This window comes from Cebidichthys violaceus, unplaced genomic scaffold (assembly GCF_023349555.1).
Source record: "Cebidichthys violaceus isolate CVI_PGR_0920_01 unplaced genomic scaffold, fCebVio1.0.p SCAF_12, whole genome shotgun sequence".
NCBI classification, from domain to species: domain Eukaryota; kingdom Metazoa; phylum Chordata; class Actinopteri; order Perciformes; family Stichaeidae; genus Cebidichthys; species Cebidichthys violaceus.
Window position 1 is genome coordinate 12,292,047 of NW_027176285.1, and position 23,619 is coordinate 12,315,665.

Below are 23,619 nucleotides of genomic sequence, written 5' to 3' on the forward strand. Positions count from 1 at the left end.
TTTAAAATTAAGTAAAAAAATACTTTGAAAAACTAAACAAATGGATGTACATTGGCGTGACGTCATCGTCCAGTCCTTGTTGTCCCACTTTACTAATTTACGTTCAAAAAGTTAAACTGTCCAAGAAGCTAACGTTAGCTAGCTAGCATTTAAGTTTTCGATATACATAATTTAGTTGTCGTTAAGTGGCCGATGCGCAGCAGCGCCCCCTGGCGACCGGAGGACGAACACACGTGACGTCATCGTCCAGTCCCACTTTACTTTACTCGTTTACGTTCAGAAAGTTAAACTGTCCAAGAAGCTAACGTTAGCTAGCTAGCCGTTTAAGTTTTCTACATACATTTATAAATTCAGCAAACGATATTTACATGTGGTTTGAAGCGTGCAGCTAACTTACACAAGCGCTCAAGTTATTGAGCCTAGTTTGCATAGTTTTAGTTAACTATAGTGTTAACGTTAGCCTTTCTAACTTAAGCTAGCTGACTAGCATGCCCCCCAATAGATGCCCGAATCAAGCTCAATACAACAACAATGAAGGTGACATAACACGGAGGGTTACCGGAGAAACAACACGAAGGAATTGGGTGTAATATCAGTTGGTAACTGTTATGATGTGATGGACGAAGGGAAAAGACTGTCCCCATCAATTGGAAGAGCCTCAACCTGGTTCTGGTCAAATGGTAAACAAACAAACAACTAGTACTGTGTTTGAAACATATTAGAGACGGTTTTAACCATCCAACATCCCCTTTGACTTTCAGATACTTCAGCTGAGTTATGGCACAGCACTCCAGTTAAAAAGGTCAGTGACATTTCTCTTGAAATACAAAATAAAAAGCATTCAGAATGTCTGATTGTGACGTGTGTATATATATGTCATTTTTCAGAAAAATGGTGGCGCTTCACTGGATGCCAGCCAACCATCTGCCCTGAGCAGCTTCAAGATGAACAACACAGACAAACAGTGGGCCATGAGTACGCCTCCCATCCCAGCGGACACACTCTGTCCTCCCAGCTCACAGGACACCGAGGTGGGATTAAGTTTAGCCCCGAGGGACTCCAGGTTCCTCGTTTATCATGTATCTTGGAGTTAATTCATGATGAGTTCATGTGCATGACACATGAGAGTCAGCTGTAAAAAGAAAGAGCTGTGCGCTCACAAACTACTTTTAGAAAATATTATAAACAGGCTGGGTTACGGTGACGTCTCTCTCTCTGTGTGCTTTGCAAAAGTTCCCTGTGAATGACCCGAGTGGCTCCACCATCCAGAAGCAGAGGAGGGAGCTCCAGCTGCTGATGGCCGAGCTGAAGGACAGGGACAGGGAGCTGAACGCCATGGCGGCCTCCCATCATCAGCAGCTTCACGCCTGGGAACAAGACCGCCAGAGGGTGCTCTCCCTGGAGCAGAGGTGTGCCCGTCTGGATGGTGAGGACACAACGATATCTTCTCTGATCTCAGACAGATCCAGTCCTCCTTTACTATTTCTAGCTTTTAGCATCAAGACTGCAAATTATGTCGAATGATAAATCATGAATAGATTTTTAATTCATTCGTGTTTGTCCATCAATCAATGTTCAGAACATCATTTTCTGTGATTGTTTGTGCAGAGGAGTTGCAGAAACGCAACGAGGTGATCAGAGTCCTGACTAAGCGGGTGTGGGTGGTGGAGACCAGGAAGGAGGAGGTCCAGAAGGAGCTCGGCTCAGTTCAACAGCAGCTCTGTGAGCTTGAACAGAAGCAGCAGAACATCAGCCAAAAATGTCAAGACTTTGAGGTACAATTAAAACATAAATACACATTTATATTCACTATATTGTGTGGAAATATGACAGAGATAGAGCTGGTGTTTTTGATTAACCAGAGGTTCCTTTATCACATTTATCAGATTAGTTTCTTGGTGATAGTTAAAGGATGAGGCTTCTGGTATTCTATAATTTTACACTTTGATACACGCAGTCAAAAATAAGCTAAAATTGAAAGGAAAATAAAAGCCACACAATGCTGGTTAGTGTGATAGTTGGTTTTGTTTTTATGGGATTTGTTGAGGATAAGAATTGTTTGTTTGCTGGAAACATAAGCTTGTAATATGTATCTTTGTAGTAGAAAACAGTCTCAGTATATCTGCGTTCAGGTTTAAGTCTCTGTTGTGTCTCTTAGGAGAAGAACCAGAGTCTGAACTCCACCGTCATGGCTTTGTCCACTCAAGTCGGCTCTCTGCAGGTCAGGGAGGAGGAACTGAGCTCCATGCTCAAGCTCAAGGTACTATTACTTCCTTGTATCTTCCATAAATATAAGATAGTTTTGTGTCTTGTGTGGTTTCTGATATCCTGGGACATTTATTTTTTGTCTCTCTCCCCCCCCCCCCCCCCCCCCCTCCCTCCATCAGGACAAAGATGTGACCGAGGCCTCTGGTCACGTGGTCGACCTCACGGGCCGCCTCCGAGATCTGGAGACGACGGTGGCGGAGAGTCGCTCACGGGGAAGTGAACTCCTGAGAGACTCGGAGGAAAATATACGGCGCTACAGAGAGTCCAGATACGAGATCACGCACCTTAAAGGTACACCAGTGACATCTTCAAATGTTTCCTCAAACTATATTCAGCTGACTCTCAGATGTGACAAAAAAAGAAGCACATCTGAGAAGTTGAAACCTGAGATTTTGTTGTAATTTTTCTGGTTGAAATCAGTTATCGAAAGACTTGGCTGTTCATTTTCTGTGGATTTACTAATATATTAAGCTTCTAATCAGTTCCGCTGTCCCTGTATTTGTGTCTTTGTCTTGCGGGTGCAGAGGAGCTGCAGCAGCAGGTAACACAGAGCAGCACTCAGAGAGAAGAGATCATCCGTCTCAAACAGGAGCTCCAGCTGCTTCGTAGAGATCTGGCTTTGTCAGGTACATTAAAGTGCAGCACCACGAGTCCCCTCAAGCTGGCACTGTTTGTAAAATATTATTTTATTCATCCATCTCTTAGGAATTTGAATCCACTGCATCTTTGTTTTTTATTGTTCTTGTATGTTTAATGCTGTGATTTTACTTTCTATTTTTTAATCAGTTTTGTGATCCTTGACTATTCTCTATATATTTTATTTTAAGTTTTTTAACCTCTGTGTTTGATATTCTTCGTGGTGCTTCTATCTTGGCTCTTTGCTGGTTAAACAAAGATATATAAACACTGCAAAAAATCAACAAAACACATTTTATTGATGGCAAACTCAACAGAATGTATCCAAATAAAAGATACTCATCATTTAAACTATACGAGGGCTGTAGATATGAATTTATTATTTAGTCAAGAAAACTGTAAAAAGCAGAAATCCTCAAAACATTTGTCATTTTGTTTTTAATGAAAGAGCCACAAGATGAATTGAATATCAGACAGAGTGATCACTACAGCATCACAGTAGTTGGTGGGTGCGGTGGAGATGATCTGTGGAGATAATGATGTTTGTCATAAGAATGGTGTACAATGTTATCTCTGCAGTCTCTTGATTTTGACCCGTGCGATCGCTGTATTTTGCAGCGTTTAAATCAGATGTTCCCGCTGAGATAAGTGCAGCGTTTTGATGTCTGTCACCAGGGGAGGGAGACAGCTGGAGAGACGAGCTGCTGGAGCTGGCTCGCTCCAAACAGGAGCGCACCATGTCGGAGCTTCGCTGCTTACGACAGGTACGCTGTCTCGTGTGTGAAGTCTCACAGAGGGGTAGAAGAAATAAAAGCTTCAGCTTCACAGGAGCGCTAGAACATGCAGCAGCCAGAAACTGTAGACACAATATTGTGTTAAAGAAATACTTCTTCAAGTTGTTAGATTACCGTTCAGAGAATACGTCATTTCCTCATTCCTGCTGCTCGCTCTGAGGCGTCTTTCTGGTTTGACAGCGTTCCTCAGACTCCTCCTCTAGCCTCTGTACTGGGTCACAGTCGCGTCATTACTCGTTTCAACCACACAACACTCACAACAAAGTGTGTGTGTGTGTGTGTGTGTATGTGTGTGGTCACGTTTCTTAAATTATATCACAATAAGGGGTTTTAAACTATTTTTATTCGGACAATTCGGTTGTTGCAGAAACACATGGACAGAAATAAGTACAGCTAAATAGAAGATGTAAAAACAATAATACTAATAAAAGGTATATACAACTAATATAATACTAATAGTTAAAAAAAGAAGTATGCAAGAGCAATCAAACACAGAATTATAAGGTGGTGGATGTGATTAGTAGCAGCAAAGTCAGCAAGTTATTGTGTAAATATGTTGAAAATAAGAGTTTGTCTGTGTTAATATAGAAATATAATATTGTATATAATGTCACATGATAACATATTATATAAAGTATAATTATGGGAGTTAAGCTATAGTATAAAGTGAAATTTAGTAATATAGTATAACATTGTATTTAGTATAGTAGAGCAATATAATCCTCAATATTCAACATCAATATTAAATAAATACATTAATAAATATGGCTCAGAAGTTAATCTTGAGTTAAATGAATGGGGCACTAAATATAAAAATAAATATATAAATGAGTCAATAAAGTGTATTGTTAAATAGTTTATTTTTTCATGTAGTTATATATTTATTTCCTTGTTTATTTATTTGGGGATTTATTTCATAGGCTGTTTTGTTTATTAGTTTAATATTGAATTTAATAGCATTCCATAATATAACATAGACTTACATATATATAAATTATAGTATAATAAATATATATATATATATATATATATATATATATATATATATACACCGTATTTTTCGGACTATAAGGCGCACCGGATTATAAGGTGCACTGTGAATTAACGTGTCTATGTTCACACATAAACCGCATCGGATTATAAGGCGCATTAAGCAAAACAACACAGTCCGGTAAATCAAACTTTATTCAACTCAGTTGTAACAACAAATACCGGTACAGAAAAATACACTCACTTATCGATTCATTCCTCTTCCACAAATCCATCGAATTCTTCATCTTCAGTGTCTGAGTGAAACAGCTGTGCGATTTCGGCATCAAGAATGCCCGAATCCCTCTCGTCATTTTCCGAGTCAGTCTTGTTGCCGTTATCGGTACTTGGCTGTTCAGTGATGATTCCAGCTTTCGTGAAAGCTCGGACGACGGTTGCGACCGATGGTTACTTGTTGTGCTTATTGATCGATTTTGACTTTTAGTTTAGACATTACATTCCTGTTACGGGGCCGATCAGGTAGTGACACAGCGTACCGTAATGCTCCGAATATCCATTGAGCGGAGCGGCTTCGTTGCTTACCAAAGTCGTACTTACATATTTCGGCAGATTTTTGAGCGCATTGTACCACATAAAATCGATCAATACGCACAACAAGTGACCATACATAAGGCGCGCTGGATTATAAGGCGCACTGTCAATTTTTGAGAAAATTTAAGGATTTTAAGTGCGCCTTATAGTCCGAAAAATACGGTGTGTGTGTGTGTGTGTGTGTGTATATATATATATATATATATATATATATATATATATATATATATATATATAACAAAATACAGTATGTAAGCCAGTCCAACAGTCCAAAGACCAGACACAAAGTGGAATAAGAAATACGTAAAAAGTTCTAATCACTCAAGTAGAGAAATCAGATTTTTATTTTCTTTCTCCATCTCGTGTCTTTACATCGCCCACATATTCAGCTTTACTCGGCTATACGTCACATTACAGAAGATAAAGAACCGCTGTCTCACTGTGACTTTTAATCGTAGGACAGTTTGTATCTGACGCTCTGAAATGTAAATGAATAAACAAATGTGTTGATGTGCTCCACAGGTGTGTGAGAATCAGAGGAATGATCTGCAGCTTCTGCAGTTGAACCTGGAAAGCGCCCGTGAGACCCTGAGGGAGAAGAGCGCTCAGAGGACACCTGACAGGTGAAGAGTGGACTCACACCAAGAAGAAAAGTGGATGCACCATGCAGTCGAGGGTTTCATATAAGAGGATTACTGTAGACGCAGTTAAAGACATCTTCTCAAAGACGTATTAACATCAAACAGGTGGTTAATCTGCACATAATGGCTGACACTAAATAACTAAATAGACAAATTTATTTTAAGACTTCAATCCTGTGCAGCTAGAGGTGGAATCTAGCATAAGAAATTACATTTATAAGACCAGATCCAGCTGTAGTGAAGCACACACTCTTTGTTCATGTGTTAAACTGTAGTAAAGTGTTGACATGAATGTAGGATCTACAGTTGTTTGTCCTCGTTTGTGTCTCAGTCAGGACGAGTTGAGGTGCGTCTGTCTGGACAGCCGCTCGCCTTCATCGCTCAGAGCGAAGAACTTGAGACGTTCACGTGACGCCGCCTCTCCACCGGCAGCCAATCAGCACGGCCCGGGAGTCTTCTCAGCACACTCCATCGATGTAAGACAGAAACACAGTTCTGTCAATCAACACATCAGAGACAAGTGGTTTTTTACGTGGATTGTTTTTACCTTTTAGACAGAGCCAGGCTAGCTGTTTCCCCTTGTTTCCTGTCTTTATGCTAAGCTAAGCTAACCAGCAGCTGGCTGTTGATGTGAGAGTGATATCAAACTTCTCATCTCAATGCAATAAATTGAATGAAATAAAGATAATTCCACACGTGTTGAACTATTCCTTTAGCTTCTTCCAGCTGATCTTTTAAAGCGGTCCCTCCCTCTCTCTCCAGGGTGATGATCCTCTGTCCAGCTGTTCTCTGCAGCAGCTGTTGGATGAGTCCAGGCGGCTCGTGGGTTCAGAGCACAGCGGCTCTGGACTCGGTCACAGTGTTCCCACTATGAGCTGTGGGGCCAACGACCCCCTTTACTCCCACAAGTGCCAGACGTCCCTCCACCATCACCACCGTGCCAAGGTAGAGGAGTCTCCTGATGCCGGTTTGTATTCATGAGGTGTGGCATCGAGGGTGTAAAACGTTCGTTTGACTGCTCCTCCTCGTAGTTTGGGTGTGTTAAGACATAACAGCTTTCATTTTTTATTTTGTTTTCCTCCAACAGACCAGTGACACTCCACCCAAAGCCTGCCCTCTTCTAACGTCAGCCACCTGGACGGCTTGACCTTCACTGAAGCTCAGATTTTATATTTTTTTACAGTGGAAACTTCAGTATTTATCAAAGTGACGTCATGTAATAAACTGTTTAGCATTTCATTCAGAGTCAGTTATTCAAAATCAGTGTTACAACAGAACCTGTGTGCACACAGCTAAAGGTTGAACTGTTTCAGGGAAGTTAAGTGATGAACATTCATGAATTTGTAGCTTTTTATTCCCTTAATCTTTGGCCTTTTTTATGTACATATGTGTTTTTTTAGAGCCATGTTTCACATTGTTAAAGTCTGCATTGTGTGGAGTGGGTGAGATGTGAAACCAGTCCTACAGGGCTGGGTGGTGTGTCTCAGTATTGTCTTTCCAGTTTCACTGCCTACAGATTCACCCGGTGACTCAAGAGGAAACGTCGACGGCTCTCAATAGTTTTTACATTTTATAACCTGGTCACTACTTTTGATTAAAAACATATTTATATGTAAAAAGCATGCCATTGGTGTTTTCTTGCCTGTGAATAATGCACTGATTTGGCGAGTTTTTTTTTTTAAAGTGCGCGGCTTTACGCAGTTGGAGAGCTTTTACGCGCAAGAGGAACGGCTTTGTTTACCTGTATGTCAGCTTAGTTTTTTAGAAAAACTGCGATGTTTTAGTTTGAAGAAGCGAACTGAAGGAGGAATCTTTTAGGGACATGCGCGCGGAGCGTCTTGCGCACCTATTATTATTTTAAACAGACGCGGAGCTGAAACCCGGAGCTGGACCTCTGTGTGGATTCATAGACTGTTAGTGTGCGTGGTGTTTCAGGGACAACATGAGCAAAACGAAGAACAAAACCGACAATAAGACGGAAAAAGCTTTGGCTGCCGAGAAAGAGCAGTTCGGTAAACAACAGGTAAGAAGCTTCTTTATTATTTATATAAATCTAACTTTAATAATGCGTTTACTGCGGCGAAGTGATGCCTTGTTAGGTAACATTTGGTGACTCCTTTAATTTTAGAAGACGCCCAAACCGTCAAAAAGAACATTTTTAACTTTTCAGTGGAAATATTGTAAACGTTTTCATAAGTTTGCTTAAGGAAAGCTCTGCTCTCTTGGCTGTGATGAATCCATCATTTTATCTTAATATAAGCCTGATGTTGACAGTTTAACTGTTTTAACTGAGTCTGTTTTCTTTCAGCTCCACAGCATCAGCAAAACTCTCGTGTCCGGTGAAACGCCGCCGAAAGAGAAATATGTGCGCAGTATCCTTTTTACCTCCAACATCACCTTTGATTATGTACTGACACATAAAGTACAGAAAGCAATCTACTCTGTTAGGCTGTACTCTGAGCAAAACACTAAACGAGTGAAGATTGAACCTGCTGGTGGCACAAGAGGGAAAGTCGGAGGATCATCAAAGTAATTAAGGTTCATCCTCTGGGAACCTTGAATGTCTGTATGAAGTTCCATGGAAATCTGTTGGAAAGTAATCAAGATATTTCTCTCTATATCTCAAATATGAATCTCATGGTGGAACTAAAGGTAGTGAGATGATCACCAACGGAATTAAGGCTCATCCTCTGGGAACCTTGAATGTCTGAAGGAAACTTCTGGCAATCTGTCGGAAAATAATCAAAATATGTCACTCTGGACCACAAATGTGAATCTCATAGTGGAACTAGAGGTAAAGTCATAGGATCGTCAAAGTAATCAAAGTTCATCCTCTGGAGGACATGCATTTCTGTACAAACTGTCAAGGCAATCCGTCCTGTAGTTGTGGAGGTATTGTTGTGGTGGCCACTAGCTGCTAAAATCCAAACACACGTCTAATGTTTTTAAATTAATCGTCACATCTAGTTTGTGCGTCAGTATTTTGGAGTTTCCTTGACAGCTGTGACGACATCATCATGGGAACACATAAGGAGGGTGGAGCCTCCACCTTCTGGTCCTACACCCTCAACCTGCCTCTGTCCAGCAACTCCATGATCAGCTGGAAGTTCTGCTACCTGCTGCACAAAGTGCTCAGAGGCGGACACAGAAATGTGGGTTTGAATCTGAACGTCCTCCTCCATCTGTGTCTTCTTTGTCCTCTCTTTGTAATCTCCCTCCTCTCTGTTCCGTCTGCAGGCTGTCAGAGATTCTCACCGCTACTGCAGAAACGTTAAAGATATGGGCATCCTCTGGGTGAGTAGCAGAGGTGGAAGGAGTGCTAAAGTTGCACCAGTCCAACGCTGTAAAAAATACTCCGTAAATACAAGTAAGAGTAAAGTGAAAGTATCAGCAGCAAATAATATGCAAAGCATCAGCAGTAAAAGTACTCATTATGCAGTAAAATGTCTTAGATAATACCGAAGAGCTACTTTTAACTACTTCATACACAGTCAGCTAGTTTAGTCCAGTGGTTCCCAACCTCAGGGTTCAGGCCCCTCCAAAGGGTCACCAGATAATCCTGAGGGGTCGGGAGACGATTCATGTGAGAGAAGAAGAAGAAACTAAGTTCTAGTAGATTCATTTGTTTTGCTTTTCTGACTTTTCTCAAGTTTGAGCTTTTTTTTTGTCAGATATTGGATCATTCTTTCAGTTTTATAAATGAAATCCATGTGAGAGGTTTTGGTATAAATGTCTCTTTGATGACAAGGAGCCCCGATGTAAGAGATCACGAGACAGAAAGTTTGGGAACAACTGGTTTAATCCTTAAATGTTTGATTTGTTTTAAAATGTAAAATCTTAATCTAAAAGTAATCAGTACTAGCGTAGTATAAAGTACAGAAATTTACTTCTAAAAATATATATTGTTATCCTTTTGAAATTAAATGAAAGTAGAAGTAAAATGCAGCATGAAATAGTTAAAAGAAAACAAAAAAACAGCACTTCCCCAAAATAAATATATCTTATATTTTTAAATTAATTAAAATTGTATATATAATATGTGAAATATTGAATATCAAAAGTGTCTTCTTTTACAGCTCTTTTAAATAATGCAAGCGTAGTCCCGATCTTATTATTATTTTATTGGATATACATTTCATCTTTCTACTTGGATTTGTGTTGCAGGGAAACTTGCATGATCGATACGGCCACATTGTTGCCTTGTCTGCCAAGTTCCTCTGCCTCAAAATGGAATTTCATGCAAAGGTAACACATGAATGTTTGGTTTTATGGTTCGTACAACGATACGTGACAAACTCGCAATGATGATGATAATAATGAATCCACAGCACAAGATGATCCCGGGCAACCTGGAGGCCAGCGACGACACTCTGGAGAGGGAAACGGGAAACGACGTGACCAAACTGTACGTTTTCTATCCACGACTATCCCGCACTCAGTGTTTCTCATCAAAGACGCTTCATGAATGTGGTTTTAATGTTATTGCAGGCTAGATATGACACAGGAGCTGATGGATTACTGGGAGGCTGGGCTGAAGATGGAGGACACAGGTGACATGTTTTCTCTTTATTATACGGCAGCAAAGCTGTCTTGAAAGCGTTGGATAAGGCTAATAAGATTCTATATTTTTGTTATTGAAAGGACCAAAACCAACAGCGTGCTGGTCCGTCTTTTCATTTGCACTTAAAAAAAGAGAAATTATTTCCTCAAGCAGCTGCTCACTGTAGTTTTTAATCAAACAAACATTTGTCGACAATAATAAAGATATAGAACGCCACCAGACTTCTCCTTTAATTTGCATTTGTGTGATTTTCTTGTTTAAAGTTCTGCGTCAGCTGGACGCCAACGGAGCCAAATCCAGTACTCCAGCTGGACGGTGCCGACTGACTCCTCTGATTCCTCTCATACTGGACTGCAGCTTCCTCTACCACTTCTCTGTCCTGCTGATGTTCAAACTGCACAGCCGTGAGTCGCATGGAAATGTGTTCATCCATTCAAACCGTACCGTGCAGCTGAAAAAACATTTTATTTAATTGTATTTGTTATTATTTATTATTTAATTGTTTATTATGGTTATAAATATTATTATTTAATTTTTTTGCTTATTTGTTTGTATTTTTTATTAAATCATAATAAACATATCCTCTGGTTTACAGGCATTGCTCCGGATGTTCTTCTTGGACATCGAGAGCGGTTCCGTGATCTATTTGTCAGGTATGTTATCAGTATTATTATAAGACACAAACACACTTTCATACCTCTCATTGGTTCCGTTAGTGACCGTCTCGTTTCCTTTCTTCAGCCTCACTCAGTTCTTCGACCGAGCCAGAGAAATGGAGTTCTTTAAAAGTATCATCCAGATCCCAGATCTCCCCGATGTGAGTGCCCTCAACGTTTCCACATGCACGTTTGATTTGTGTGAAAAGTAGTTAGTTTGATTATTTACAAAATAAATCAAATTCAGAAGCTCTTTATATGTTCTGTATATAAAAAAATCATATAAAATAGCTGGAGTGCCTTAGTGGAGTCAGAAATATATTACATATATATAGATGTAGTTCAGTAGAAGTAATAAGTTGCATATAAGTACCTCAAATATGTACTTTAGTGCCATACTTGAGAGTAAATGTACGTAGTTATATCCCACCACTGTCCGCCATGCACATGTATTGTGTTTGTTTCTCAGGCTCCTCCGAACTTCCTCCGCGCCGCTGCCTTGGGTGAATATAAAAGGCCGGTGGTGTTGATGTCCAACGAGGAGCGTCATGACGAAGAGGAAGTGGTGACGCAACCAGAGTTCAGATCAGCGTCACCGATGCCGCAGGTACGTGCAACTCCAAAAAACATGATTAACGTTAATGTTATACCAGCTGTTTTTCGGGTCTCACGGCTGACGTGTTTCTATCTCCATGGCAGCACTATTTGGTGGAGCAGAGGGGGACGGAGAACGAGAGTCTGAAGAGAGAGCTGGAGGTGCTCAAACCAGAGATGCAGCTCCTCAAGACCGAGGTAAGCCGGGCAAACGTCGTAAAGCACAGATTCTGCAGCACACGTGGCCGCGACGCGTCTCGGGTTTGATCGCCTGTTCTTTCCTCAGGCTCAGAGGTGTGTCACTGAGCTCAGGGCTCAGGTCAACCGCCTGGAGGCCGAGGTGGAGGAGCAGCGCGGCCACAAGCAGATGGCCATGCTGGAGAAGGAGCACATGCGGATGGAGGTGGAGGCTTTGAGGTGCGCCAACGTCGCCAACGTCGGGGCTCAGATCGGATTCAAGGAGGCGGACAGTGAGATAACAGATATATGGTTGATTCATATATATGATATATTCCATTGATTCATGGATTATTAGACAAAGAGACAAAATATATAACACGTTACAGTGAAACACTTATTTCCAACATGGTCATAAGACGTTAGAAGACAAAAAGAACACTATATATATATTCAACAGAAAAATAATCCTGAAATTTAAAGACTTTTTAAACTTTTTAAGAAAAATAGAGAAATAACTCCCACAGCATAAAACAATTTTGCATTAATCAAAGAGTTTTTATTGTTGAGATGAAGCTCATTTTTAACTATTATCTCATGATTATTTTCATTATAGATTAATCTGCTGATTATTTTCTCCAAATTGATTGATTTGTAAAAATAGTGAGAAATTCCGTCACAACTAAAATCTAAAGTGACAACTTCACAATGTTAGTTTAGTCCAAACCTCAACATTATTACTAAAACATTAACATTATTACTGATACATTATACATATTATTACTTGTACTTTTTAATTATTGACATTATTACCAGTAAATCAACATTAGTAACATGATAAAAAAAGGTAAAAGCAGCAAATTATCACATTTTATAAGCTGTAAACATTACATGTTTCTGCAGTTTTTCTTAAAAAAAACAAAAATATGATTATAAATTTCACTGTTACTGTGCTCCATAAAAACGTTCTTACTGTGTCTCCTCTTCATCGTCTTCACCAGCCAGAGCTCAGGCAGCGGAGCTCCGCTTCACTCAACTCAAAGAGAGACACGCAGAGCTGATCACCAGCCACGCCGACCTAATGAAGAGGGTAGAAGAGAATACGCGTATATACATCTCAAAATGTCCAACTGTTCTGTCACTATTAGCTTTGTTTTTCACTGTGATCTTTTTGTCTGCGTGTTTGTGCAGAACGCCGACACAGTGAAGTTGCTCTCGGGTGCAAAACACGGCCAAGACGATTGGCTGAGAAACAAACAGCAGCTGGAAAATGAGCTGGAAAATCTCCGTCAGCAGAACAGGAACACGGTGAGAACCTGTGACGGCAATAACAACCTCTTGATATCAGCTTTTCTTTTTGTTTTCGTGCCGTCGTGAGTATTGACTAGGCGTCTCCTCTCCCGATCAGATGACTCAGCAGCAGCAGGAGGTTCAGCGCCTGAACAGAGAGCTGCTGGAGCACAAAGCACAGCTGGCTCACGTCCGCGGCACTCTGGACAATAAAGTGATGGTGAGGCTGAATGTAAAATAACAAGAGGCCACACTTTTAGTCACAGCTTAGTGTTTGTGTTGGAAGTCAGGAAACACACTAAGAGAAAGACCTTTACTCAGTAGAGCTGTCTAACAAACCCTCCATCAGGCCAAAGTTTAAGTCCCTTTCTGGCTTTTACAATTCTAACCCTTTTACTCACAGTTGTGACGAATGTCCGTTTTCTACGAAGTTAATCCACCATTTACTTTGTTGAACTTCAGCACTTTTTGGGGTTTCTACTGAACTGTCCGCAGAAGCAAGTATTGAAAACTTACCAAAAGTGTTCCGATGCCTGGTCAGATATTTACTTATTTAAATGATGATTTTGACATTTTTAGACAGTATTTATATTTTAAAGTTTTTTTTGAGGAAAATCATACTAATTTTTTTTTACCTAACGCACACACATTCTATGTTGCATTGCTCAGTTTCTAGTGAAATAACTGTTGAATTTATTTTTTTGTGTCCGTCCTATTCATCCTGTTTTTATTGGGCACATTAGAGTAAAATGTAAAAAACTAAACTATCCCTCATAGAGTGAAATGGAGACTTGTTCTGACTTATTGCCTCAGAATGAAACAGTCAAAGTAAAGGAGACTTATAGACGGATTCAGCATTCCTAAACAGAACAGGACTAACATGTCCCTTTTTGTTTTTGTTTGGCCCACAGACCAGTGGATCCTCTTATCTAGAGCCTTGATTTAACGACTTCCATGTTTGTGCTTTCTTCAGGAGGGATCTCAGGCGAGCAGCAGCCTGGCGGCCCTGCAGGCGGAGCGCGATACGCTGCTGCTCTCGGCCAGAGAGAGAGACGCGGAGCTGTCCTCGCTGAGGCAGCAGGCCCAGCAGCAGCAGGGCTCCATGGACCAGGAGAGAGACCGGCTCCTCCGAGACCTGGAGGCCCTGAGAGCTCAGCTGCAGCAGCAGGTACGGACTCTATGGATAAGGGAGTACCGGCACTTATTAAATGTTTCTTTTTCCTGTTTGTGTCTTATGTAAAGTATTTGCCTGTACATAAATAAAACCTCCCTTTCCAAAAGCTTGCCATCAACGCGGAGCAGAAGTTGGAGATCGACAGGCTGAGACGAGAGCTGGACTCAACGCGGGCAGAGCTGAACCGTGCAAACGGCGCCCTGCAGAGCAAAGAAGTGGTAGGAAATAGTTCCTTTTCTCACATCGTCTAAGAGTTTTAAAAAAAAGCACTAATTGATTCCTGCTTTGATCCTCAGAGCGGCACCCAGCTGAGCAGCTCTCTGGCGGGGCTGCAGGCGGAGAGGGAGGTGCTACTGCGCTCCATGAGGGACCAGGAGGCCGAGCTGAACTCCCTCAGGCAGCAAGCTCAGCTCCACCAGAGCTCCCTGGAGCAGGAGAGGCAGAGGAGCAGCATGGAGCTGGGAAGCCTCCACGCTCAGCTGCAGCAGCAGGTGCTGCATGCACGCACACACACACACACACACACACACACAACCTGCACAGTGAAGTGTTAGTTACTGATGTATATGTGTGTGTGTGTGTGTGTGTGTGTTACATCAGGCCTGCCGTGAAGGAGAGCTTTCTAAGAAGCTGCAGGAGGAGCAGTTCTGCCTGCTGCAGTGTGCTGTGGTGGAGGCCGAGGGCATCATACTGGACGCTGTGGCCAAACTGGACGACCCCATACACGTCGGCTGCATCAGCTCACCTGGTAAAAACCTGTGCATGTATACAGAGATATAGTGTATAATACACATATACAATAAATTAAGTTAGTCCTAAGAACCTCAACCTGACAGCGCTTTATAACTTCACTATATAAGCATTTATTTGGTTATTTCTAACACACTATAATGTAGTTCTACACGGATATAATGGCATTTTTATTGATATAAAGTCTTATAACGTTTCTTATGAAGACATATATTATATTATTGTAACTGTGTTCCTCTCACCACTTCTCCTTTTGTGTTTCAGATTATTTGGTGAATCGAGCTGAAATCACTCTGAGTGCCATCGACAAAATGCAGCAGAGCCACGTCGTCTATCTGGGGAACATGAACGGTGAGCTGTGGGTTCAGGTTCGGACATCAAGTTTATGTTTAGATGACGAGTGTATCTACTGCTCCTCTACTGTGAAGGAGGAAGTATTCAGGGCAGGAAGGGGATGAACTACTGTCATCTGAAGAGTAACTTAAGCTGTCAGACTAATGTAGTAAAAAGTACTATATGTACCTCTGAGGTGTAGTACAGTAAAAAGTACAATATGTACCTCTGAGATGTAGTGAAGTAGAGCAAAAAAGGGAAATTCTAGAATACAGACACCTTCAATTGTTCCTTAAGTACAGTACTTGAGTAAATGTACTTAGTTACATTCTGCTCCTCTGTTGTTTTTAGATGCCAGTGGTTTGTTGAGGGCCGTCACTCAGTTCTCTCATCTCGCTGCCGACACGATAGTGAACGGATCGGCAACATCTCACTCTGCTCCCACCGACCAGGCCGACCGTAAGAGACAAACATTCACACTGTTAGACAATATATATAGAAATATAAACTAATAAACACATGACGCACCATAAAACCATAAAACGCTCCTGTGTCTTTGGCTGCTCCAGGTTTGACCGACAGCTGCCGGGATTGTGCGAATCACTGCCTCCAGTACTTGAAGGATCTGAAGATTCAGGCCACTTTACAGAGAGCAGATCCCTCCGCCGTGCGCTACACCGTCCAGCGCATCCTTGCTTTGGGACAGGTCTTTAAACTGAGAATTATTTACATTTATTGTATGTCACCTCGTTAGTCTGGCTTTTTGAGCTTTCTTTTTTTTCCCCACGGTTCATGTGTCCTTAAACTGTATAATATGTTTTTATATTTTATATTTATTTATTTTTAGGATCTGCGTCCAAAAGGACAGGATGTTCTGAAAGAGGAGCTGGGAGCCATGGTGGACAAAGAGATGATCGCTACGTCGACGGCCATCGAAGAGGCGGTGCTGCGAATGGACGTAAGGACTATTAAACTACACACACACACACACACACACACACACACACACACACACCTGGTGACGCTTCACCTGTCTGTGTTAAATGTCTGTTTCTCAGGAGATACTAAATCAGGCAAGGAGAGAAACTACTGGCGTGAAGCTGGAGGTGAACCAGAGGTAAGACGAATGAAAACACTTCATTTCAGCTTCTCTGCGCCTCTTTCTCTCCTGAAGTCGGTGTAACGTTTTTCATGTTGTTTCATCTCAGCATCCTGGGATCCTGTTCAGACCTGATGAAGGTGAGAAGTCTGTCTACTCTTTTTAAAAATACCTTTCTGTGAACTTCTGTGGTTCATTGTTGTTTCTTCTGCCTCTCCAGGCCGTTCACATGCTGGTGATGGCGTCTACTGACCTGCAGAAAGACATCGTGGAAGGAGGCAGGGTGAGTCGGCTTTAGATCTTAGTATTAATCTAACTTCTTCTTTAAAGCTCTTTTACGGTTTCAGTTTGATTCGTTCACTAAACTGTGTCCTCTTACTGTCCAACCACCCTCATCCAGATGGTAGATGATACAAGTTAATCCAAATGTTAAAATGCTCATCTCAGTTTTTAACAAACTCTCGCAGCATTTCAGCTTCACAGGAATTAGTGAGTGACTTTTAGCTACAGTTCAGACTCATCATTGCATAATGAGCAAATGTTCATTATTGCAAAAACTTACAAAATGTACTTTAATAAATACATTGTTGTTTTAGAATGACATTCTAAAACAATAAGCAATATTAAAACTAGAATAAAATCAATTATTTTAGAGTAAAATTAAATATAAAAATAAAACAAAATGCATTAAATTAAATTAAAATATGATTGGAGTAGGCAATGAATACAGTTGGAGTGTAGTAATAAGTGACCCAAGTGCAACAAAGGAAATTAAAGGCACAGGAGTTTTGAATTTCTATTTAAAAGTGGATATTAATCTCGATAAATACACATTCTTAATGAACAATTGTCGGCGTTATTGTCCTCTACTGGTTTTCCTTAATTCATTGACCAGCATGGCCATGAGAAAGATGTTAAATTGCATTCTATGTGGTAATAAAAAGTCTTTCAAATGACATTGATTAGCACTGAAGCCCTGTTTAAAGGTGTAGTAGTGATGTTTAGAAGTGTTCTCTCGTCAAAGACACCAGACTCCATTCACAAAAACAGTGATTTTACCTCTCAGATCACAGGAGTTGCTGGTCTAAAGCTGCGTCGTGTTATTGTGTGATTTCAGTGTCTTAAAGTATTAGTTTCACACAATAACAAACTTACCAACGGAGGCAGCAGTAGACCAGCAACTTCAGTCTTCTGCAAGAGAAAACTGTTTTTCTCAATGGAGTCTGGTGTCTTTAAAGAGGCTTCAGTTCCCCATCAGCAAGGTCTGTCTGACAGCAAGATAAAGAGGTGAAAATATTCTAAATATAGCGTTCACTTAAACTGATATTGATTCTTCGGTGCTGCGTTTACTGACACACGTATAATCGTTCTTTCTCTAGGGAGCCGCGTCTGTCACAGAATTTTACGCCAAAAACTCTCGCTGGACAGAAGGCCTCATCTCTGCCTCTAAAGCTGTGGGCTGGGGCGCCACTCAGCTGCTGTGAGTATCCAACACACACACACACACACACACACACACACACAGTGCCGTTTACACGTCCTGAATATCAAACTACATCATGAAGTTGTGCTTCACCTCTTTGCTGTCAGAGACTCAGCCGACCGCGTCGTGGGTGAAAAGGGAACGTACGAGGAGCTCATCGCCTGTTCTCACGAGATCGCAGCGAGCACGGCTCAACTAGTCGCTGCCTCCAAGGTACGAACTCCAGACGTTCTGCTGCTGCTTTGTGAAGCTTCCAACGCTTTTAAACCACACATGTTGCTGTGGAACGATGTTTTACTTCTTGTTCTTCTCACTCCGCTGCATTTAGTTGAGAGCTGTGGTTACAGGTGACTTTTCAAATTCAGATTTTACATAAAAACGTATGTTATGATAAAGACTTGTGGCGTCTTCCAAAAAAAAGGTTGTTACCTGTTCCACCAACGAGATCTGGTCCTAAACTACCCAGATCTGGTCCTAAACTACCCAGATCTGGTCCTAAACTACTCAGATCTGGTCTTAAACTACTCAGATCTGGTCCTATTCTTCCCAGATCTGGTCCTAAACTACTCAGACCTGGTCTTAAACTACTCAGATCTGGTCTTAAACTACTCAGATCTGGTCCTAAACTACTAAGATCTGGTCCTAAACTACTCAGATCTGGTCCTAAACTACTCAGATCTGGTCCTATTCTTCCCAGATCTGGTCCTAAACTACTCAGATCTGGTCTTAAACTACTCAGGTCTGGTCTTAAACTACCCAGATCTGGTCTTAAACTACTCAGATCTGGTCCTATTCTTCCCAGATCTGGTCCTAAACTACTCAGACCTGGTCTTAAACTACTCAGATCTGGTCTTAAACTACTCAGATCTGGTCCTAAACTACTAAGATCTGGTCCTAAACTACTCAGATCTGGTACTAAACTACTCAGATCTGGTCCTATTCTTCCCAGATCTGGTCCTAAACTACTAAGATCTGGTCCTATTCTTCCCAGATCTGGTCCTAAACTACTCAGATCTGGTCCTATTCTTCCCAGATCTGGTCTTAAACTACTCAGATCTGGTCTTAAACTACTCAGGTTTGGTCTTAAACTAGTCAGATCTGGTCCTATTCTTTCCAGATCTGGTCCTAAACTACTCAGACCTGGTCCTAAACTACTCAGACCTGGTCTTAAACTACTCAGATCTGGTCTTAAACTACTAAGATCTGGTCCTAAACTACTAAGATCTGGTCCTAAACTACTCAGATCTGGTCCTATTCTTCCCAGATCTGGTCCTAAACTACTAAGATCTGGTCCTAAACTACTCAGATCTGGTCCTATTCTTCCCAGATCTGGTCCTAAACTACTCAGATCTGGTCTTAAACTACTCAGGTCTGGTCTTAAACTACCCAGATCTGGTCTTAAACTACTCAGATCTGGTTTTAAACTACCCAGATCTGGTCTTAAACTACTCAGATCTGGTCCTATTCTTCCCAGATCTGGTCCTAAACTACTCAGACCTGGTCTTAAACTACTCAGATCTGGTCTTAAACTACTCAGATCTGGTCCTAAACTACTCAGATTTGGTACTAAACTACCCAGATCTGGTCCTATTCTTCCCAGATCTGGTCCTAAACTACTCAGATCTGGTCTTTAAACTTCTCAGGTCTGGTCTTAAACTACTCAGATCTGGTCCTAAACTACTAAGATCTGGTCCTATTCTTCCCAGATCTGGTCCTAAACTACTCAGATCTGGTCCTATTCTTCCCAGATCTGGTCTTAAACTACTCAGATCTGGTCTTAAACTACTCAGGTCTGGTCTTAAACTACTCAGATCTGGTCTTAAACTACTCAGATCTGGTCCTAAACTACTAAGATCTGGTCCTATTCTTCCCAGATCTGGTCCTAAACTACTCAGATCTGGTCCTATTCTTCCCAGATCTGGTCTTAAACTACTCAGATCTGGTCTTAAACTACTCAGATCTGGTTTTAAACTACTCAGATCTGGTCTTAAACTACTCAGATCTGGTCTTAAAGAGGTAAAATTAAACAATATAAAAAAGTAAACATTAGAGAAAAGTCCTCAAAATGAAAACACATCTGTGTAGACAAACTTGTATTTGAGCAGCTTGAATCACCCAAATTACAAACCAGACATACTTCACACTTCCTGTTCCTCTCGTCGTTGATGAAACATTTCCATTTACCTCCATTGTTTTCTGCGTAGATGTATTCAAGTGTGAATAAATGTTATATTTCTTGTAATTTGTCGGATGTGTTTTTTTTTTTTTGGTGACAATTGCTACCGTCTCTTATGGAGCGTCATTAAACATCCTTTTATTCAAAATCGTTTCAGGTGAAGTCCGACCGCGGCAACAAGAAGCTGCACACGCTGAAGCAGGCCTCGCGTCACGTCAACGACATGGCGGCCGTGGTCGTCACCTCCACCAAACACGGGCAGCTGCAGATCTCTGACCAAGGTGAGAGAGGTCCTGTCACTGCGTCTCCTGCTGCACAATGTAATCCATCAAATAGAGGTTGAAAGCTTTAACTCCGTCATGTCTTCACAGGTGCGATGGACTTCTCCGGCTTGTCTCTGATCAAACTGAAAACAGAGGAGATGGAAGCTCAGGTGAGGCGTTCAAGTCCCCGACATTTAATCGTCTGGGGAACCAGAACCAGGACTGAGAGGGGCAGACTGTCAGACCCCGCTGCAGTAAAATGAGTCTGGTGCTCAGGAACACTACCTAGTCCACAGGGGGGCGCCAAAAACAACACTAACAAAAGTTTCTTGTAGTAACTTTAAGTAACGTTTTCAATGCAGGTCTTTTACTTGTAACACAACAAGTATGTTCACAATGTGATACCAGTACTTTTCCTTCAGGAAAGGATCTGAATATACTTCCTCCACCGCTGGTATCTTTCTGTTGATTAAAAGCAGCTGACATCGTTGTGTCCTCTGGATCTTCTCAGGTGAAGGTGCTGCAGCTGGAGAGCCAGCTGGAGCAGGAGCGAGTCCGTCTGGGGGAGCTGAGGAAGAGGCACTACGAGCTCGACGCCTCCGGTGTTACAGCCGACAACGCAGCCGCCGCCGCTGACAACGGAGACGGAGACGACAGCTTCCCTCCGCCGCCGCCGCCCACCCTGCTGGACTCCTCACAGTCCTTCTCACCGACACAGTCGTACCTGAACACCCAGAGCTTTGCATCGACCAATCCCTTCGCACCGGCTCAGACACAGCCTCAGTCCTTCACCCCGACCAACACCGTCACACCGACCAACGCCTTCACCCCGACCAACACCGTCACACCGACCAACGCCTTCACCCTGACCAACACCGTCACACCGACCAACGCCTTCACCCCGACCAACGCCTTCACCCCGACCAACGCCTTCACCCCGACCAACACCGTCACCCCGACCAACACCTTCACCCCGGCCAACACCGTCACACCGACCAGCGCCTTCACCCCGACCAACGCCTTCACCCCGACCAACACCTTCACACCGACCAACGCCTTCACCCCGACCAACGCCTTCACCCCATCACAGACCTACACCCCGACCCAGACTTCCATCCCTTCACAGACTTTCCCCCCGTCTCAAACCTTCACCCCATCTCAAACCTACACCCCGACCCAGACTTCCACCCTGGCTCAGTCCTACACACCACCTCAGTCCTACACACCAAACCCGACCCAAACTTACCTAACACCTCAGACTTCCTCGCCCAGCCTCTCTCGGCCTCAGTCACCGCATCTGCCCCAGGCGACGCCGCCGCCGCCGCAGAACAACGCCGAGACCGTCAAACCGACCTCAAGGAGATCCAACATCTTCACCAAATCTGGAAACCTGCTGAAGAATGCGGTGAGGGGCTGAAGATGCTGGATGTTCACCATCACATGTTATTAATAAGAAGACGATGTTTGTATAAATGAGTCTTTTCTTCTTCTTTTTTTTGATTACAGTTCAAACGAGGTGAAACTGGAACTGGGGAATCTTGAAGCCGGACTGAAGAAGAATCTGACATTTTCCTTAAAAATCTCTGGAAATATAAATATACTCATATAACTTAAAATCACTCATTTTAATCTAGCTTTATTTCTGGCTCTGTAAATATAAAAAGATATAGGATCTTAAGAGAAACATTTATAGTTTAATGTCCAAAATTATTTTTGTAATCATACTGAAGCTTATACTATGTTACTGATTGTTGTCGTATACCGAGTTGATTTATTAAAAATCATAAAATAATCTGAGGCAGAATACAGCAGTTTGTTTCCTCTGAATTCTGATTTGCACGGTTTTAAATATTTGTCACATGATCCACATAGTTTAGGTCATAAAGCTCACTGAGTTATGAGACAGGAGGTAAAATGTTTTACTTCACTACATCTCAGAGGTACATATTGTACTTTTTACTCCACTTTTTCCTCCACTACTTCCTTCAGACCAGTGAATGTATCTTCATGCTGTATTACCGCGTGACAGCGACCTCATCCGTCTGTTATTTCTGTCATGCGCACTGCAAACTGCAATCTCACCACTATGGAAGTAGCCGCTGATCTCCCGTCGGGACCAAAGTGGAGCTGCGTCAAGTTAAAGGAAGACACGATAGATAAATACCGGAACTAGATATATATTACTTTCAAAATAAAAGTAAGACAATTGTTATATTGACCATGTTTGGAGATTAGTCACATGTTTTATTATGTTTTATTGTCCTCAGTAGTTAAGTGCATGAAAATCAACATGAGTCTGCACACTGTGGTAATGCTCACTTTTTGGATTAACACTTTAATTTATATGCTTTTAATCCATAATGTATGTTCTGCGTCATAATTTGAAAGTAAAAAAATACATATAACACTATAAATATAATGTAAAAACAGCAACAGCCCAGAATAAATAACTTAAATAGACTAAATGCTTCAACATCTAATAGATTAAATGTTCTTGTAACTATTACTAGTACATTTTAATGCTTACAGTATAATGTGCAATACTTTTCTGAAACCATTTGACACACACACACACACACACACACACACACACACACACACACACACACACACACACACACACACACATGTTTTAAAGAAGCTGTACAGATAAGGCACTATAAAGAAGTAATCGTGGATATTACTAGTTATTTTGTTAATTAGACTATACACTATTGTAAGAGCACAATCTAAGTGAATGTAATCACGTTTTTAAGTCTAGATTTTTAAGTCGAGATTTCGATTTTTTAATGTAAAATCTTAATCTGAAAAGTAACTGTAGCTGTCAAATAAAGTGGAGTAAAATATTTGCCTCTGAAATGTAGTGGATTAGAAGTGTAACACAGCATAAAATAGAAATACTCAAATAGAGTACAAGTACCTAAAATTGTGCTTAAGTACATTAAATGTTTTTAGTTACTTTCCACCACTGGTGCACCAAATCCTTATTATGCAATATTCCACTTTTAAGACTGATCTCAAACAATGACTTCAGGCAAACCGGAGCCGATCACTTTTAACTTGACTAGTAGTGCAGCGTATTTTATTTATTGGCATGCTCTGTCCCTATCAAATAAAAAAGTATTATTATCAGGAAAATGTGC

General features: G+C 41.5%; 2 protein-coding genes across 4 annotated transcripts; both read left to right on the plus strand.

Moving 5' to 3' along the window:
- Nucleotides 1-274: 274 nt before the first annotated feature.
- On the plus strand, nt 275-7,519 carry ccdc62 (coiled-coil domain containing 62). Of its 3 annotated transcripts, none has more exons than XM_068706439.1 (13): nt 275-680; nt 762-802; nt 888-1,031; nt 1,234-1,426; nt 1,609-1,775; nt 2,159-2,260; nt 2,388-2,559; nt 2,793-2,894; nt 3,580-3,668; nt 5,802-5,902; nt 6,252-6,396; nt 6,683-6,902; nt 7,008-7,519. In XM_068706439.1, exons 1-12 carry the CDS (start codon nt 617-619, stop codon nt 6,899-6,901), a joined length of 1,539 nt encoding a protein of 512 aa, XP_068562540.1. In that variant the 5' UTR covers nt 275-616; the 3' UTR covers nt 6,902; nt 7,008-7,519. The 3 variants fall into 3 exon arrangements, with proteins under 3 accessions (XP_068562540.1, XP_068562541.1, XP_068562539.1); XM_068706440.1 differs by having other exon boundaries at nt 6,683-6,887; XM_068706438.1 differs by having other exon boundaries at nt 6,683-6,865.
- A 130-nt stretch (nt 7,520-7,649) lies between these two features.
- On the plus strand, nt 7,650-22,228 carry LOC137869203 (huntingtin-interacting protein 1-related protein-like). Its single transcript, XM_068706437.1, has 33 exons — nt 7,650-7,943; nt 8,229-8,292; nt 8,930-9,072; nt 9,158-9,214; nt 10,085-10,165; nt 10,249-10,325; nt 10,409-10,470; nt 10,745-10,885; nt 11,077-11,134; nt 11,223-11,298; nt 11,607-11,744; nt 11,837-11,929; nt 12,018-12,201; nt 12,910-12,998; nt 13,100-13,216; nt 13,317-13,418; nt 14,172-14,366; nt 14,480-14,590; nt 14,669-14,863; nt 14,973-15,120; nt 15,387-15,473; nt 15,807-15,914; nt 16,025-16,161; nt 16,303-16,413; nt 16,514-16,572; nt 16,664-16,694; nt 16,775-16,837; nt 17,934-18,034; nt 18,145-18,250; nt 20,371-20,494; nt 20,585-20,646; nt 20,988-21,881; nt 21,983-22,228. The coding sequence occupies exons 1-33, from the start codon at nt 7,863-7,865 to the stop codon at nt 22,016-22,018; spliced, it is 4,131 nt and encodes a 1,376-aa protein (XP_068562538.1). The 5' UTR covers nt 7,650-7,862; the 3' UTR covers nt 22,019-22,228.
- The last annotated feature ends 1,391 nt before the right edge of the window (nt 22,229-23,619 follow it).

Coding starts and splice junctions, on each gene's coding strand:
- LOC137869203 (XM_068706437.1), top strand. CDS start 7,863: ATGAGCAAAACGAAGAACAAAACCGACAATAAGACGGAAAAAGCTTTG. Junction 20,647..20,987: donor CAGAGGAGATGGAAGCTCAG/GTGAGGCGTTCA, acceptor GGATCTTCTCAG/GTGAAGGTGCTGCAGCTGGA. Junction 21,882..21,982: donor GAAACCTGCTGAAGAATGCG/GTGAGGGGCTGA, acceptor TTTTGATTACAG/TTCAAACGAGGTGAAACTGG.
- ccdc62 (XM_068706438.1), top strand. CDS start 617: ATGGACGAAGGGAAAAGACTGTCCCCATCAATTGGAAGAGCCTCAACC. Junction 5,903..6,251: donor GCTCAGAGGACACCTGACAG/GTGAAGAGTGGA, acceptor TTTGTGTCTCAG/TCAGGACGAGTTGAGGTGCG. Junction 6,866..7,007: donor ACCATCACCACCGTGCCAAG/GTAGAGGAGTCT, acceptor TTCCTCCAACAG/ACCAGTGACACTCCACCCAA.